The sequence below is a fragment of the Dasypus novemcinctus genome, chromosome 7 (assembly GCF_030445035.2).
Source record: "Dasypus novemcinctus isolate mDasNov1 chromosome 7, mDasNov1.1.hap2, whole genome shotgun sequence".
Taxonomy (NCBI): Eukaryota; Metazoa; Chordata; class Mammalia; order Cingulata; family Dasypodidae; genus Dasypus; species Dasypus novemcinctus.
The window spans coordinates 122,517,371-122,535,324 of record NC_080679.1 but is presented as its reverse complement, the minus strand read 5'-3'; the positions used below and the strand labels follow the sequence as shown (position 1 = coordinate 122,535,324).

The 17,954-nt window shown below is 45.0% G+C and overlaps 1 protein-coding gene and 1 non-coding gene across 3 annotated transcripts in view; both read left to right on the top strand.

Moving 5' to 3' along the window:
• The window catches only part of CCDC93 (coiled-coil domain containing 93), a 103,264-nt gene that overhangs the window by 24,844 nt on the left and 60,466 nt on the right, over positions 1-17,954 (top strand). For both annotated transcript variants that reach the window (XM_004458040.5, XM_071216482.1), the window contains exons 6-7: positions 1,589-1,645; positions 15,033-15,133. In XM_004458040.5, coding sequence (XP_004458097.2) covers positions 1,589-1,645; positions 15,033-15,133 — 158 coding nt within the window. The remainder of the gene's footprint in view (positions 1-1,588; positions 1,646-15,032; positions 15,134-17,954) is intronic.
• On the top strand, positions 4,819-4,947 carry LOC111764032 (small nucleolar RNA SNORA11). The gene has a single exon (XR_002796746.1). It is a non-coding gene; the product is annotated as a small nucleolar RNA SNORA11 (small nucleolar RNA).

Here is a 17,954-nt window from a genome sequence, read left to right as displayed (position 1 = left end):
TATTAAAATTTTAGTGGATTTCCCTTCATATTCTTCCAGTCGTTTTCCTTTAGTGTGATCACTTTATACATGTGTGGGTTTTTTTTTAATCTTTTTAAAAATTAGCATTTCTCCATGCTATCTACTCGTGCATCCTTTTTAATGCCCATATGAGCTGTTTTGTTTTAGGTGACACCATTCAGGTATTGTTTTCTTCTTAACTAGCCTTCTGCCACTTTTTATGCAGTTTTCTCTGTTCCCCGGGGGTTGTGTTTCTAGGTGTGTGATTGGGTGGTGAGGAGACAGGAGACAGGCCTTCCGCTGCCCCATTCCAAACCCTGAGGGGATTGACGCAGGCTGTCCCTCTGAAGAGGGCACAGCAGTGGTGCCTCCAGGCAGGTGCTTCCAGCGAGCAGGAGTCGAGGGGAGGGCGTGGTGGGTCGCTGAGTCCTGGGAACCCTGCAGTGACTTATTTTGTTAAAAACTTAGCCATTTGGGCGAGTGTTTGGAAAGATTGGTCCGGCCTGGGTGCCCCGAGGCTCATTGGTGCCATTCCCTGGGTGTAGCGCGCAGGCTCTGCCTGGCACATCTTTCCTCCTCCTTGGATGCCCCCTGCCCACCTGCCCGGTGGCCTGCTCCTGCACACACCCTGCCCGGTGGCTTGCTCCTGCACACACCCTGCAGAGCCTCCTCAAAGCGATGGCAGTGGTTCCCAGCATCACTCTTCCACCCTCTGTAGGATTTCCTAAAGCATTGCTCCACAGAATGCCTGCTGGATGGAACGGTAATACATTTTAGCTGAACAGAGGGTTCTGTGATTAAGTAAGTTTGGGAAGTACTGAGGAAGCAGCGTTGAATGTGTCTTTTCCCACTGCATTACTCTGGGGCTTTAATATGCCCGTACATACCATGACTCTGGGTGATGGGGCATAGGCTCTGTCCTGTGTTCGAAGCTTTTTAAGCATAGGACCTGTTTTTCTAGGAACACATAGAAATAACAGTACATGAAACACTTTGGGAAACACTGGTCTGACTCTTCATTTTGGTACTTGATCCAGAACTTTTAGTAAATTCCAAGAACGAGAGCATATTTTTGTATAGTCCCGTAAAGCTTTCTGAGGGATCACCAGCTTACGTCACCCCTGTAGTAACAATTTAGTAATAATTGCCATAATAATAAAAACCGCTGGTAGCTAAGGAGTGCTTACTAGGTGCCGGTCCCAGCACATTCATGCTCGATGTTAATGGTCTTCAGGACTGCCCCAACAGAGGTGTTGTTTTCCCCGTTTTATAGATGAAGAAACAGAGGCTTAGAGGAAGGTAACTTACTCAGGGTTTCACAGCTTAATAAGGATTTTGAATGAGAATGCTTGTCTTAGCTGCTACGTTTTCTAGCCCCCCCTTTTCTTACCAATCTTTGTTGGAGCCATCTGCAGAGTTCCCGCCTTTTTCCCTGAGGAATATATTCCACTTTGTTAAAAAATTGAGAGTTCTACAGGCAAAGTAGTGATTAGAAGTCACTATATAAGGCAATTTATGAGCAGTCCGGTTGTGTTTTAATTTTTGCATGGGATTTATGTCTTTTTTTGTTTTTGTTTTGGTCTTGCAGGACGATGACTTTGTAAAGAGAAAAGAAAAGGCCATCAGGACAGTTGTCGACATCTCTGTAAGTTTCCCTGCCCGTGTTCTTCTGTAAGAGCACCGCTTAGACTTTAAATAGCTCCTTGACTTAAATCACAGAAACACTCCTTCTCCTGGGTTCACCCAGGAGGTGACCTCAGATGGGTGGTCGAGGGGCGCCCTGCTTCCCCTGTCCAGCATCAGGACACCAACTTGGCGGTCACTGCCCTGTGTTTTTCTCAGTTCCAGTTTTAAGGGAGGAATATTCCAAACCCAGAACCCTTCCTCGTTGCTCTCAGTGGCAGGTTTGGTAAACTTCGTAAGTAGCTCTGAAGAGCAGATGATGCACTGACTTTGAAGAGGCAGAGTGGCTTCTGAGCTTCGTGTAGGGGACTCTGGATGGCCTTTGTCACCATACACGATGCACCTTGACTGCTGGAAATCTGCCTGCATCTGCCCCCTCCCAGCACAGGAGCCAAAGCCCAGCAGAGCCTTGTCAGCAGCCCCCCACCCGCTCCCTGCCTGAGCAGCCGGGATGCAGCCTCAGTGCCCAGGTTAAAATGCTCTTTACTCCATAAATAGTGCGTAGTGTTGTTTTGCATGTTTTTATAGTGCATCTAAAAGATATCCTACTACACATGTCACCCAGAATTGTGCTATTCAGCTGTGTTCAGATATGTAGTTCCAGTTGATTTCTACGGTTGTTCTAAAGTCCAATGTATTCATGTGCCACCCAGCTTGAGTGTCAGGTGCGTGTTTATAGAAATGATTTGGGGTTCCGTCCATCGTGTTACTATAAACGTTGAGGTTGTCTGGCCGCTGTGGCATTGTGAACTGGCTGTGGAGTCTTCCAGAAAAAGAATTCTGAGCACCCCTACCTTAAGAAGAGAAGTGTGATCTCCCAAGGTGACTACTCTGAAAAAAAATAGTGATCATGTGATGGCATAAGACACGAAGTGACGTGCTCATTTAGAACAAAACAAAGTCTGTGTCACTTGATAATTCTAATTTATATTTTTTCCCTCAACTCCATTTTAGAATTGGAGGGGTGGAAAACTTTTAAGATAGTGACACTAGTTAGATAGCGTTTCAAGGTTTGGTGGCAGCACTAAATAATAAGAACAGGAGGAAATGCTGTGACAGAGTAATTTTCTTTCCTGGTTAAGATATAATTCAGATTAGAATCATCCTTTAGGTATAATTTTATATATACTTTTTTCATTTACCAGTGTAGGGTGTTTTGTATACTATTAAAGATTCCTCAATAGTAATTCTCATGACAGATAAGAGCCAATTGGTTGAATATGCTGTAAATTTCCCGTTTTAATTGATTTCTGGAAGGAAATATGAGAACCAGTTAGCAGCAGTACTTCTTAGACAGGAAACTGGGTGGCTGGGGCAGGAGAGGAAGGGAAATTTTCCTTTCCCTGTCAACTTCGTTGTGCTGTTAATATTTGAAACTTATACTAAATCTGTTATTACCTAATCAAATCAAGTTTAAAAAACGTTTAGTGCTCAGCACACCCGGTGGTCCTGCAGATCTGCCTCTTGCTTCAACAGTGTTTGACAGAGCAGACCTGGCAACTTCTCCCCCCCACCCCCCAACTTCAGCATCGACCACCTTCCAACTGCTTCTCCACTCGCAACCTCAGGGACTAACTTCTCGGCCATCCCCTGCTTCCAGGACCAGCTAATGTTGTTTTGTGTGGTTAGTTCCTCATTGACGGCCAACTGTTGGCTCCCAGATCCATCACAATTATTCTGGCTCAGTGGAGGCCTCTGTGAACCGCCTGGTCAACCTGCAGCTGCAGGCCTCCTACACCTGCCTCTCTCTGGGCTGCTGTTTCAACCGCAACGATGTGGACCTGAAGGGCGGGGACCACGTCTTGCACGAGTTGGCGAGGGAGAAGCGCAAGGGCGCCGAGCATCTCTTGAAGATACAAGACCAGTGTGGTGGCTGTGCCCTCTCCCAGGATGTGCAGAAGCCTTCCCAAGATGAGCGGGGTAGAACCTGGCTACCGTGGAAGCTGCCCTGCTCCTGGAGGGGAGCCTGAACCAAGTCTTTTTGGATCAGCATGCCCTGGGATCTGCCGACACAGACCCCATCTCTGTGGCTTCCTGGAGAACCATTTCCTAGGCGAGGAGGTGAGACTTATCGAGAAGATGGGTGACCACATGACCAGCCTCCGCAGGCTGGCTGGCCTGCAGGCCAGGCTGGGCGAGGAGCTCTTCGAAAGGCTCACCCTCAAGCATGACTGGGAGCTCCCTGGGCCCCGAGGCCATTGGGGAGGGGGCGAATGCAGACCTGTCTATTCCCCTGGCATCCAGGCTTCTGCCTGAGCCCCTCCCTCAAGCCAGGAGGCATCTTTTTAAATGTCATCTTGTAGCCCTCGAACCAGCCCGGAATCAAGTGGAAAGAATAAAGCTTTTTGCAGGAAAAAAAAAGTCGAATGCTTACTTGAACATCTGCATGCATAAAGTTCTGTCTACATGAGCCCTGGGGAGGAAGAGAAGATGTTAAACCGTTTTGGGTCAGAGCACCCAGAACAAGAGGCCAGCATAGCTGTTGATCATCCAGTCATTAAAACTGGGCCCCACGTCTTGCTGTCTGCTGGATGTTTCAGGTCTCTAGAGACACTTTCTTCTCATTTGTGATGGAGTCTTTTCAAAACCATCTTCTGCTTGGTGACCTTATTGCATGGAATTTAAAGAGACGATAAGGACAAATACCTGTATAGCTCACGTAGTCCTCACAACAGTCCTGTGAAGTAGTAGTAGTTGTTTTACAGGTGAGGGACTGAGGCAAAGATGGGTCACATGGGTTGCTCAAGGTCAATCCCACTGGTGACGAGGCTGGAGCCAGCACTCAGATGCACTCTCAAACTGCTATGCTACGTGCCTCTCGATAAAAAGTTGTTTGTAGCTGATTAGAAAATAATATCAAGATAAAGGAAGATGAGAAAAGAAAAAACTGTGGGTATCATTTAGTTTATTTCCTTTTTTTAAATTTATTTTTATTAGAGAAATTGTGAGTTTGAAACCAATCATGCATACCATACAGGATTCCCATGTGTGCCCCACCTCCACCACATTACATTTTTGTGACACATTTCTTACAAATGATGAAAGCTCTTTCATCCTAATATTACTGCTTTTTATAGCCCATAACTTACATTTGGTGTATTTTTCCGACAAATCCTATTATTAACAACAGGTGATGGGGTGTGCTCAGAGCAGGGAGCCTGAGGAATGGCTCCTCTGTTTACAACACACCCAACAGGAATCTGGGTTCATTGTTACAAGGAGCACAAAACTTGCGTCCTTCCCATGAACAAATGCCCTACACATGTAAAAAACAACAACAACAACAACAACAACAGGTGTTAGTCTTGTTCATTCCTTATTGCTCATGAGAGCATGTTCTCATACTTGTCCTGTTAACTACAGTCCATCATTCACCACGGGGTTTGCTGTGTTATAGTTCCTGCCTTGAACAGTTAGTTCATCCAAAGTGCACCCTCAGTGGCTCTCCGTTTCATCACAGAGTTGTGCTGGCATCACCTCAGTCCATTTTAGAATGCTTTCATTACTCCAAAAAGAAGAGTCCCATACCACCTTATTTATTTCCGTTTTAATGTATGAACTTAAATCCCAGGTTGACTGGCAATGCACTGTCAGCAGGAATGGTAGAGTTTTTGTGGAGCTGGAGGTGGGCTTTGGGTTTGTTTGTTTTCCCCCTCCTTTTCCTATCTGCTGAATATTTCTCATTTCCAGAAACTGTCTTCGTAGGCCTCTCAGCTATGCTCTTTTTTTTTTTTTTTTAAAGATTTATTTCTTTTATTTCTCTCCCTTTCCCCCCCGCCCCGGTTGTCTATTCTCTGTGTCTATTTGCTGCATCATCTTTGTCCGCTTCTGTTGTCAGCGGCACAGAAATCTGTGTTTCTTTTTGTTGCGTCATCTTGATGCGTCAGCTCTCCGTGTGGGCAGCACCATTCCTGGGCAGGCTGCACTTTCTTTCATGCTGGGCGGCTCTCCTTACGGGGCGCACTCCTTGCGCGTGGGGCTCCCCTACGCGGGGGACACCCCTGCGTGGCGTGGCACTCCTTGCGCACATCAGCACTGCGCATGGGCCAGCTCCACACGGGTCAAGGAGGCCCGGGTTTGAACCGCGGACCTCCCATGTGGTAGACGGACGCCCTAACCACTGGGCCAAGTCCACTTCCCTCAGCTAAGCTCTTTAGCTTTAGCTTCCTTGCGCCCCACCTGCCCCTTCTGCAAGTGCCTCCTTAGGTGGTCTGAAACAAGTCTCAGTACTCACAAGAGACCCCAGAGCTGTGGTGCCTCTCTCTGGCTAATTCCTGTGAGTTCGTCTAAAAAACGGGAACAGCTTACAGTTTTTTAATTTGTTGTCACTTTCTCCAAGGAGAATTCTTTCCTTTTTAAAGAGAATGAAATCTTCCCCAGTTGACCAGGGATTATGGCTCTTTGCAAATCCCAAGTTCTGCAGAGTGTTTTTTCTTCTTCCAGCCTTTTCCTGGTTCTCTTTTTCCAAAGCTTCTTTGTCAGTGTTTCTTGCCTGCTCCTTATTGATAAATCTGGAATCGCATGTTTAAACTGTGAATGGTAAATTGAGAATTAAAATAAGGTCGAGCATATAGGTAGCTAGTTTCTAGGCCCAGTCTTTTATAAAATGTGTGTGTAGCTCCCATGCATGTATTGAGTGAGTTCTCTATTCCAGGAACCTAATTATGCATTTTACAAGCATTATCACATTTATTCCTTACTAGTACTCAGAGAGTTCTGTATTATTTCTATTTTGTAATTCAGGAAATTGAGGCTTACAGAGGTTTGTGTGTTATCTATGTGGTCACAGAGCTTGGAAGAGGCAGCCAGATTTTGATTTTACCCCTGACTCCAAAGCTAGCTCTTCTCACAACAGAGGTTCATGCTTCTCCATTTTCTTGCTCTTCACCTGGTCTCTCTGATCTCCCACATATTCCTGGCACCAGTTTTGCAGTAATATTGCTGACGTATTTCAGGATTCTGGAGTATTATTAATCTGGGACTTGTGCTCTCCCATCACCTCTCCAGTCCCTCTTGGGAATGTTGACTGTGATTTTTCCAACCTTTCATCCAGCTGGAGAATAGTTGCCAAGAGAGGCTGTCGTTTCCTCTGTAAATAGGACTGTGCCTCAGCCAGCAGGCTTTTACTTACTCTTATTGCTTAGGCATAACCTTTTTAAAAAAAAGAAAAGAAAAGAAAAAAAATATATAAACATTTCATTATTTTTCAGAATAATTAGTTTATTCTTATCTTCAGCCATCCTCACAGGGCTCTTCCAGTCTTTTGCATTCATCCTTGGTTATGTAGCCCATTTCTTTTTTTGGCACATAATTTTTTTGTTGTTGTTCATTCAGAAAAAGATACATTTTTTGAATACTAGACTGTAAGAATAATAGTGGAAAATTAGCAAGTTGAGGGGGAGAAGCACAAAGACTAAATCAGCCATGATACCACCAGCCAGGGATAACCACCGATATTTCAAGTCAGAGTGATACTGATAAAAAGATACCATGGGTATAAAAAATGTCACCATGCTGTATGTTCTGTTTTGTTGCTTGCTCTTTTTGCATAACAGCATATCAGTGATATCTTTACCTGCCAATAAACATACTTCTATGGCATTTTAGTGGCTGCAGATTATTCCATCATGTGAAACTAATTTTATTAGCTTAGCCTGTATCTTTTCCCCCTTTTTTGTTTGACCTCATAGCTACATTTTTCTGTCATCTTTAACTATTTATTTAGGTTTAATTCCATGAAGTGTGGAATTGGTCAAAGGTTATGCTTAAAACTTTGAGTACCTTTTGCCTATCAGTAGGTAGAAAGGCTAATCGCGTGTGACCGTGTGACCTTTAACATCCACGCTCACTCCTTCGGGGTGCTCTCTCTGTCTTGGCCTGATTTCTTCCTCTTGGGGGTCATTCCTAACACTGTTGCTTTCTTCTTTGAAATATGTTCCTTTTTTACTTCTCCACACCACCTTTTCACTGGCAGCTAGTTACTGTGGAGAAGGCGTGCCTGATGGGAGGTGGTATTTTCAAAGGACATAAGAAAATGCAACTACTGGGGCCCAGGGCAGGTCTCCCCTCACCACCTCCACTTTCACCTCCTCCAGGGCCCGTTTGTAGAGCACAGTAACCAGCCCAGGTCCTCCACTTCTGAGCTGTCAGTCCCCCGGTCACCGAGGGTCTGTGCTGGAGGGAGGTAAAGAGTGCCCACGAGGGAATTGTATCCCAAATCCCAAAAGATATATTCATTTACTACTTACTGAGCATTTGATGTGAGGTTTAGAATTCTGTACGAGAGTAGAGGGGACAGGAAAATTAAAAGATATGGTCCCTGACTTCTCGAAACTCCCAGTGTAGTTGGAAGGAAATGCTCAGCTAACCCTATTGGATCACTTCTGAGACTGTCATTTAAAATAACTACTCTGGCGTGTTTTATCCACAGCGAAGGCTGTGAGGAGGGCCTTTTCATTCAGCACATCAAATGTAAAGGGAATGGCATAAGCAAAACAGTGTTAGTATGTTATTTTTTTTATACTTTATATATATATATTTATGTATACTTCTACAGCTTGCCTTTTAATTTTTTAAAAACAAACTTTAATTGAAGTGTATCATTCATACATGAACATACATAAACAAGTATATAGTGAAAGTTATGAACTTAGAAAACGAACATGCATATCATCATACAGGGCTTCCATTCATCACCCCTCCAGCAACACCTTGCATTGTTGTGAAACTTTTCTTATGAATTATGAAAGAGCATCATCAAAATATAAACTACTAACTATAGCTCGTGTCTTACATTTGGTGTATTTTCCCTGGACCCACCCAATTATTAACACCATTTATTAGTATTGTACATTTCTTATAGTTCATGAGAGAATGTTCTCTATTTGTTAACCACAGTTCATCTTCCACCACTGGATTCCCTGTGTTATATAGCCCATGTTTTGATTAGTACATGTTATTGATAATAATATATATGTATCTTGTTCTTTATTGTATGTCAGCAGTGTTAATTATATTGATTAGTTAATACAACAACTCTACTTAGACCTATTTTATGGAAGGAATACCCCAGAGGTTAGAGTAACTTGCCCCAAATCAGGCCGTAAGTAATGGAGCAAGGACTAAAACCTTGGTCTCCATGGCATTCAGTAATGAATTGATTGAGCACTTACTGTATGCTAGGTTGTGTTCCAGCAGCTGGTGTAACCGCGATGACATTCTAGCTCCCTGCCTCTTACCCACCAAGTTATACTGTTGGGTACAGACTTACGACGACCCTAAGTAGGATTTTTCTGGACTTCAGAGAGCAGAAAATATGGTTACATAGCTGAGCTCATGTAAAAAAGAATAGAAAAGAACAAGGTTTGGGGATGTATCTTAGTTTCCTAGGCTGCTCAAGCAAATACCATGAAATGAGGCAGGTTAAACAGTGGGAATTTTCGCTCAGAGTTTCAGGCTGGGAAAAAGTCAGATCAAGGAAGGCATGATTAAGGTGATGCTTTTTTCCCAGAGACCGTTCTAGGGACGGCTGCCAGCAATCCTTGGTTCTTAGTTTGTCACATGGTAAGGCACATGGCAGTATCGCCGGGTCTCTCTCTCCCTTCTCTTCTGGCTTCTGTTGAAGTCCAGCTTCTGGCCGCTCCCTCGGTGGCTTGCTCTCTCTGTCTGAATTTCATTCTGCCTATCCAGGACTCCAGTAACAGGATTAAAACCCATCCTGGCTGGGCTGGGCCATGCCTTAACCGCGGTAAACTCATCAAAAGGTCCTGCTTGCAATGGGATCACACCCACAGGGATGGATCAGGTTTAAGAACATGTTTTTCTGGGGTCTCTATAGCTTCAAACCACTACAGGATGTCTCTGGAGAAATCGCTCCTTCTCCAGCTAACCTTACCATCAGACAGGTTCCTCTCATTTAACCACCCATCTCTCACCATTTCCTTTCCTCAGTACCAGGGGTGTTCTTTTGTTTGTTGTTGTTTTGTTAAGGTGAAAATTAAAAAAGAAAGACTTATTTCCTTCTGTTACTATAACTTTTTCTTCATGGAATCTTTTGGGACATTGTACTTGATGGTAAAAATATCTGTGGAGCCCTTGTAGGTAGAAGGCAGAGTTTAATCATGGGACTAATAGGCTAAGAAATATCTGGTAGAGTTGGGTTTGGGCTGATGAGCCCCTATGAGAATGAGCTCTTGAGGTCAGTGGAATGGGTGTGTTCTGGCACACGGGAGCTTTTGGGTATAAAAGGCTGAATTGGTAGTGGCTCTTTCACTGCCTGCTCCAAATAATTGGGAGGACAGTGATCGGGGATTTGCTGAAGGCACTGCCTGGTGCTTTGTGTTCATCTTCCCCTCCCTGCCATTTGGAATGTGGACTTGGAGGAATTATTCAGAGAGGTGAACCTGACCTGTAACCAGACCTGCAAAGTAGCAACCTGTAATTCTTGTAGCACAAGAGTGCTGTTTTGCCAAAAAGGAGGCTTAATTTTTAAAATCCAACTCATATGTTTTAGCATCTGTCAAGACACAATATCAGAACTCACCATGAGGGGTGATCAAAGTTGAGGCATGAAATATCTTGCAGGTTGGTTGAGAGCCCCAGTTCAGAAGTCATCCTGACTGCATCATTTCCTACCTTTGCAGACATGGGCAAGTTATTTAACATCTCTGTGCCTCCGTTTCATCATCTCTAGGCAGAAAGCAAGGGCCAGAACCCATTAGTGTGAGGATCCATTACTCTTGCCACCACCATAAAATGGCAAAAGGATGTTTGTTGACTCTGGATATGTTTTCAAGAACACAATTGTATGTAACATATGACACCATTTTGATTAATCTCAGACTTTAAATTATTGGTGAAATTATGTCACCAAGTGAGTGTCTTTGCAGGATTAGAAGAATGCAATTTGAGTCTGGGAGGATCCTTCAAGATTCTAAGTCCAACTTTCATTTTACAGCTAAGGGAACTGAGGTCTTGAGGTCCAGTGTGGGAAACTGCCTTCCCCAAGTTCATACAGCTATTTGGTGGCAGAGAGAAGACTAGGCATCAAATGTCCTGGTGCTCGTTGCTTTAAAAGGTGATTTAGCAGTAGTTCTTTATAGTTGGCTTGGAAACCTCTGACGTTTAGATCCCTGTTACTCTAGCAAACATGTTATTATGTTGTAATTATCCCTGTGGCAGCCTCGGATTGAGTAATGAGTCTTTTGAGAGGGCTCATTGGATCCTGGTGGACATTTAGCATGCCACCAGGAGCAAGTGCATGTAGTGGAGAAACCCTGGGATGGAAAGCCAGGGACCCCAGGGCCTGGCCTAACCCTGTCTTAGGGGTCTTGGACAAATTATTTCATCTCTGCCTTCTTGGTAATCAGGTGGAGGTAACAGTATCTGCCCTGCCTCTGCTTCATTGAGTGGTTGTAAGATGCAAAAGGTGAGGTATAGGTGAAGGTGCTTTAAAGTGTACTGCGGGGAAACAGACTTGGCCCAGTCGTTAGGGTGTCCGTCTACCACATGGGAGGTCCGCGGTTCAAACCCTGGGCCTCCTTGACCCATGTGGAGCTGGCCCACGCGCAGTGCTGATGCGCGCAAGGAATGCCGCCCCACGCAGGGGTGTCCCCCGTGTAGGGGAGCCCCACGCGCAAGGAGTGCGCCCTGTAAGGAGAGCCGCCAGCGCGAAAGAAAGTGCAGCCTGCCCAGGAATGGCGCCGCCCACACTTCCCGTGCCGCTGACGACAACAGAAGCGGACAAAGAAACAAGACGCAGCAAATAGACACAGAGAACAGACAACCGGGGGAGGGGGGGAATTAAATAAAAAAATAAATCTTTAAAAAAAAAAAAAAAGCGTACTGCGGAATTGCACAAAAGCCAACATTGCCATTGTTTGGCAGAATAAAAAGCCCTTTAACTGTGGGTTTCAGTATGCTATTGTTTTGGAGTCAGTTCTTTTTTTAGAAGAATCCGATTTCCTGTCTTGGGTCATTGCCTCTCTTAGTGGTAACTAAGGAAGATAACTGTTAAGCTCAATTATAAAATACTGCTGTAGCGGTAGGGCTCAGAGGAAATTCAGTTGTATGCAGTAACTGACATCATGTGGGTTCATTATAGTTTTCATTTCCCTGTAAATCTGTTTTATGTTATTTTTAGCTTCCTATTCATGCAGGCACTAGTGGCAAACTAAGGAATATTTCAGGCAGCAAGTTGTATAAAAAACTCGCCAGAATCATCCCAGACCCTGTCTGTTCTGCTTCCCTGGTCCTTACAGTTGTTACAATTATATTGTATGTGTTCTAGAGAGAATATTTTTCTGTAGGTTTGAAACTTTTCATCTTAAAAAAATGAAATGGTAACAATAGATAAATAATAGCAAGGGAGACAGTTCTAGTTGGACTAAAACAACACTCTCTGGAGAGACCTGATAGTAGTGATTGCTGCGGGGATCTCCAGTAGGAGGTAGATGGGGTGAGCCCTGGTGGCAGAGGAAGAAAGATCATAAACACAAGCAGAACAGCGAAAAGCTCCCGGCCTTGTCGATACAGCTGCCCACGTGCCCCCAGAGCCCTGCACAGGTATTGCTAAGGCATTATCTGACTGGCAGCTCAGTGTGGACTGGAGCAACAGACCAGGGCATCTGGGGTAACGATCTGCATTTACTGAGCACCTCCTACCCACCAAATACTTTACTTGGGAGCTTTAACATTTCAGAGTGTGTCCCCCACAAAATACATCTACATGTGCTTCTGTGCTTATAACTAAATCATACTCAATACTTTAAAAAGTCAGTGAACATTTATAGTGCATTTCATGTTTTCATAAAAGATGTAACTAATGCTAGCTGTTATTCCTCAGGTTTTTGAAAGAGTTTATTCCTAGGTGCACCTTAAATGGTTGAGACTCCAACACAGTTTAGATTTCTGATCGCCAAGGAGAAACCTCACAACACTGTTGTTCAAAAAGATATGTGTCTTGTAGGGATCTCTGTCTGCTCTCCTTTTCTGGTAAATAGAGGCTAATAGAATTGAAATCTCCTTTGCTGTTTAACGGTCGTTTTTTAAGGATTGTGAGTTAATGTATCTGTGATTATGGAACTGATTTGTAGCTCTGTGTGTTGGAAAGGTCTGGATATATGAAAAACTTTGCTGAAGTTGTCAATTAAATTTAAAAACTTGAGTAGACAAACCTTGTTTCTCAAGACAAGATTCAGTATTTTGAAGATGTCAGTTCTTCTTAAGGTAATCTATGAGTTGCACATTGATTCTAATCAATGTTAATGAACTTAACAAGCTGATACTAGAGTTTATTTGGAAAGGAAAGTGTATAAGAATAGCCAGAAAATTTGAAAAAGGCCTATGGAAAGAGGATGGGAAATCATAAAAGGAATTGAAAAGGATAATATTGGCTCATGCTATGAGGAAATTTAGCATATTTATAAGTACCACTTCAAATAAGTGGAAAGAAGGATGGACAATGAATTAATGATGTTGAGATACTTCATTTTCCATTCAGGAAAAAAAATTGTTAGAGCCCTACTTTCACTGTACAAAAAATAAATTCTGAATGGATTAAAAGGCTAAATATAAATTATATATAAACCTATAAACTAAATGTAAACTCTACAAATGTACAAAATTTATTTTTTACACCCCCTGGGGTAGAAAATAAGAGATTAAACTTGGGAATGTGAGGACTGGATTGCAGCGTTGTTTAAGATGAGAACTGGGAAATAACATAATTGTCCCTCAGGTGATACAGTAACTAAGAAATATCATGCCTAGTGAAAAAGAATGTAGTAGATTTCTGTATAACTTTATTTCATGGAAACATCTCCAATATTAAGTTTTTTGTTTTTTGTTTTTTTTAAGATTTATTTATTTATTTAATTTCCCCCCCTCCCCTGGTTGTCTGTTCTCTGTGTCTATTTGCTGCGTCTTGTTTCTTTGTTCGCTTCTGTTGTCGTCAGCGGCACGGGAAGTGTGGGCGGCGCCATTCCTGGGCAGGCTGCACTTTCTTTCACGCTGGGCGGCTTTCCTCACGGGCGCACTCCTTGCGCGTGGGGCTCCCCCACGCGGGGGACACCCCTGCGTGGCACGGCACTCCTTGCGCGCATCAGCACTGCGCATGGGCCAGCTCCACACGGGTCAAGGAGGCCCGGGGTTTGAACCGTGGACCTCCCATGTGGTAGACGGACGCTCCAACCACTGGGCCAAAGTCCGTTTCCCTCCAATATTAAGTTAAAAAAAAAAAGGCATGCTGTAGAATGGTGCATACGATAAACTTTCCTTTAAGTGAAAGACTCCCTGAAACATCAATAGATGTAAATATATAAAAGCGTGGAGAAAGTTCTGGGAGAACATACCATGAGACTGATTGCAGTGGTTCCCTCAAGGGAGAGGTTGGATTTAGGGAAAAGGAGGTAAGAGAGGATAGTTTTGTTTATTTTAACTCCGCATCCTTTGAATGTTTGAAATATTTGACAGGGATATAGCCACGCATTATTCATATAAATATATAACTTAAAACAACGAAAAACAAAACAGAAGTTGACAGTCCCATGGTACTTGTTTGGGTTTTTGTTAAAAGGGCCCATTCTTTTTACTCATGCCCCTGTGGAAAGACGGGGTCTCTTCTCACCTGTGTAATACCGAAGGGTATTTGAGCTTTTTTCCAGTAGTTCTTGTTAACTTATAAAGTTAAGATGAAAGGGTCTTCTCTTCCTTTTTTTTTTTTTTTTTTAGATTTATTTTTTATTTATTTAATTCCCCTCCTCTCCCCCGGTTGTCTGTTTTCTGTGTCTTTTTGCTGCGTCTTGTTTCTTTGTCCGCTTCTGTTGTCGTCAGCGGCACGGGAAGTGTGGGCGGCGCCATTCCTCGGCAGGCTGCTCCCTCCTTCGCGCTGGGCGGCTCTCCCTATGGGTGCACTCCTTGCGCGTGGGGCTCCCCTACGCGGGGGACACCCCTGTGTAGCAGGGCACTCCTTGCGCGCATCAGCACTGCGCATGGCCAGCTCCACGCGGGTCAAGGAGGCCCGGGGCTTGAACCGCGGACCTCCCATGTGGTAGACGGACGCCCTAACCACTGGGCCAAAGTCCGTTTCCCCTCTTCCTTTTTTGCTATAACCTTTTTCTAGCTATCAGCCAAGGAGGGCATTTCAGGAACTGAGCATTCCTGGGTCTCAGGAGCGTCAGTCCGTTGGGACATTGCCCCGGCCCCTGGAGGCCGCTGCCCCCCCCCCCACCCCTGTGCCTCGGTAGGGCCGCCCTGCTCCGTCCCCCGGGCTGGACCCCTCCATCCGCAGCCAGTGAGGAGCTCCTGCCCACACTGGGGCCCACCCGTCTCTTGTCTCGTCTTCCTCTTAGGACGTCTACAAGCCCCTTCGGAAATACAAACGCCAGCAGGGAGCGGAGGAGCTGCTGGACGAGGAGTCTCGGGTCCACGCCACGCTTTTGGAATACGGCAGGTAACGGACCAGCCGTCTGGGTCTGTATTTTATGAACCCATTTAAATTGCTTCATTTGGGTTAGCTTGGTTGACTTATCAAGTCAGGCTGACAGTTTCAGCTAAGCTGAGTTTCTGTGCATAGCTTCCAAGTGGTGGCGGCCTGACTGCTGAAATTCCTCTCTGAACCTGTGCGTGCAGCAGCGGCCCTGCTTCGCCCTCCTCTGGAATTGGGGTCTTTGGGGCATTTGCAGAGGCTGGGGATGGCCTGCCCCCCATGTCCCTGCCAATTGTCAAAATCTTCAGGTCAACTACTGAAAGCAACTATAGCACTTTTAAGTGTTAAAATGAAAATTTTTGGTTACCGTGAGATTGTTCTAAGAAAATAAAGACGTTCAAGGAAAATTTCTCACTTCTTAAAGACATCTTTAGTTTTTAAACACAGTTCCTGGTTTGTATCCTGTTTTTACTTTCAAAAAAAACCAAGGGTATGCGTGAATTTTTTGGTTGACGCTGGGTCCTAACCTTCATTCATGTCCTGCATTTTCTCCTTAGGGTAACTGACTCCTTGACGTGAGTATGTGCCCTGGGGCTTGCCTGTGTTCTGGAGTGGTGGCTGCGCTCTGCTTTGACTCTGACCCCACCCTTTTGGGGGGCTGGGCCTAACAGGGCTGCCGCCAGCATCTTCCGAGTGAGCCCCTCCGGCTTCTCCCACCAGGGAACTGGAGAGAACCAGGAGGAGAGGAGGCTTAATTCACCTAGCTTTGACATGGAGTTGCAACCTCCACTTTTTCTTTTCTCCTGAGGGGATGGTATGGGGTCAGGTCCTTCCTTTCTAAGCGTGAACCCAAGTCTGGGTAAAAGGAAGTCAAATTAGTTCTGTCCGCCAACAGGTGTAGGGGCTGCTGCCCCGGCAACTCACAAGTCACAGCCGTGAACCAAACGCTTCCTCTCAACCAGGCACTACCAGAATCACTCATTTGCAGGGTCCTTTGTGAAATGATTACGACTTTCAAGACAATAATAGCAACCAGGTGTGGGGGCCTTCAGATCATGGGGCACTGTGCTACAGGTGGCAGGACAGGTGGCACGGCCACACCTGGCCCTGGGCACTGAGATGGGGTCTTGCCATCCGGTGAGGATGGCAGGCGTGAGGCTGGGCTCGAGCTGGAGAGATGGTCTCTGTAAGTGTCACTTAGTCCAAAGCTGGAGAGAACTTCAGGGAATGATCTGCATTGTTCAGGCCTCCATTTTGTCACATTATCATGGAAAATCCAGCATTCCTGGGAGTGGAAAGGGGTTTCAGTGAGACCCTGGTGACAATATTTCAATATTTTGTTCTGACAGTCTCAGTTTCAAATTGGATCTTTTGTATATCTGACACAGATGGTAGTCACTCTCACTGGGTGACGGCTGGGTAAGCTCTGGACCCCCCACCCATCCTCAGGAGTAGTTGGTGCTCCTCTCTCCCCGGAGGGTTTGGGGAAAGGAGCCAGGCACAGGTTTTGAACACCTCTCTTAGCTCCTGTTAGAGTCAGCTGACTTCTGCTGGTCTCTAAGTCTAGGGTAGGTGTTCGAGGAAGGTTTTATTTATTTGTTTGTTTGTTTTGAAGGGGGTATTTTGCTTTCTTTTTAGCTTTTCTGACAGGAAGAGATTAAGTTTGTAGAGGGGTAGAGGTAGTGGATATTTAGGACCAACAAATTTGTAACCATATGATACTTCGACTTTTTTATGGGTTCAGTCAACTTTAGGGACTGACTTAAACATCTAACCACGTTATAATAAAACTGCCACTGCAGAAAATGCATTTTATTTTTTATAGTATATTTGACTTGCAAGCAGAAATTTGGAGCAAAACCACTAGAATGCTATTCCCATTGGAGGTTTAATTCTGAGTTGACCTGAAGTCATTCCCTAGTTAGTAGATGAAATATGATGTGCCTCTACCAATCATTTTGTATCCCCTGTGATGGTAAGGCCTATGACATGCTCACAGAAGGCATTTAATAAATGCTTGTTGAATGAGCACTGAACAGAGTTCAGAGTCCTTAGTATTTAGGGTTTTTTTTTTTAATGCCCCATTTTGCTCCATATTCCAGAATGCTAGATCTCTGTCTTCACTTGGACTCAGGCCGGTGTTCTTGAAGGCTGGTTTGTTTCCAAGGGCAGTGATGTCCAATCTGGTAGCCACTCGCTGCATGTGGTTCTTGAGTACTTGAAATGTGACTAGTGTAGCTCCGGGACAGAATTTTAATTTCAGTTAATTTAAAGTTAAAAACTGATGCTTAATCCCATTATTGGAAAGCATTTAAATGAGTTTGGGACAACTTGGATATGTGGATCTCCACATTAAAACCCTGTTTGTGGCTCTTGTCGTGTTCTGTCCGGACATCCTGAATGTCAAAGGCCAGGGCCTAGGTCTGGGGTGCGAGGAAGTCAGCAGTGGGCTGGTGCCCTGTTGGGGCTGGCGGTGCAGCGCATCAGCAGAGTTGGTGAGTCAGGGCCGAGGAGGGGGGCACAGGAGCCAGCTGAAGCACGTGGCCCTGCAAGCCAGAGGTGGCACTTGGGAAGAGAGAGCAGAGCCGAGGGGCCAAGAGGGAAGGGAGGCTGGAGCATGGAGCAGCCTGCTGCCTGGGAAGCATGAAAGGGAAGCAGATGCTTTTGTCGTGGAAATGAGTTAAAGTGTCCGCTGCTCTTTAAGAGAAGTGATTGACAGGCAGCCAAGGGAGATAGTTGTCTTCTGGTGAAGCTGAGACACCGTGGAAGAGTCTCAGAGGTGCTGCGACCCATGGACACAACGAGGCAGGCATGTGGGGAACTGGGGACAGCTCTTCTTTGTCGT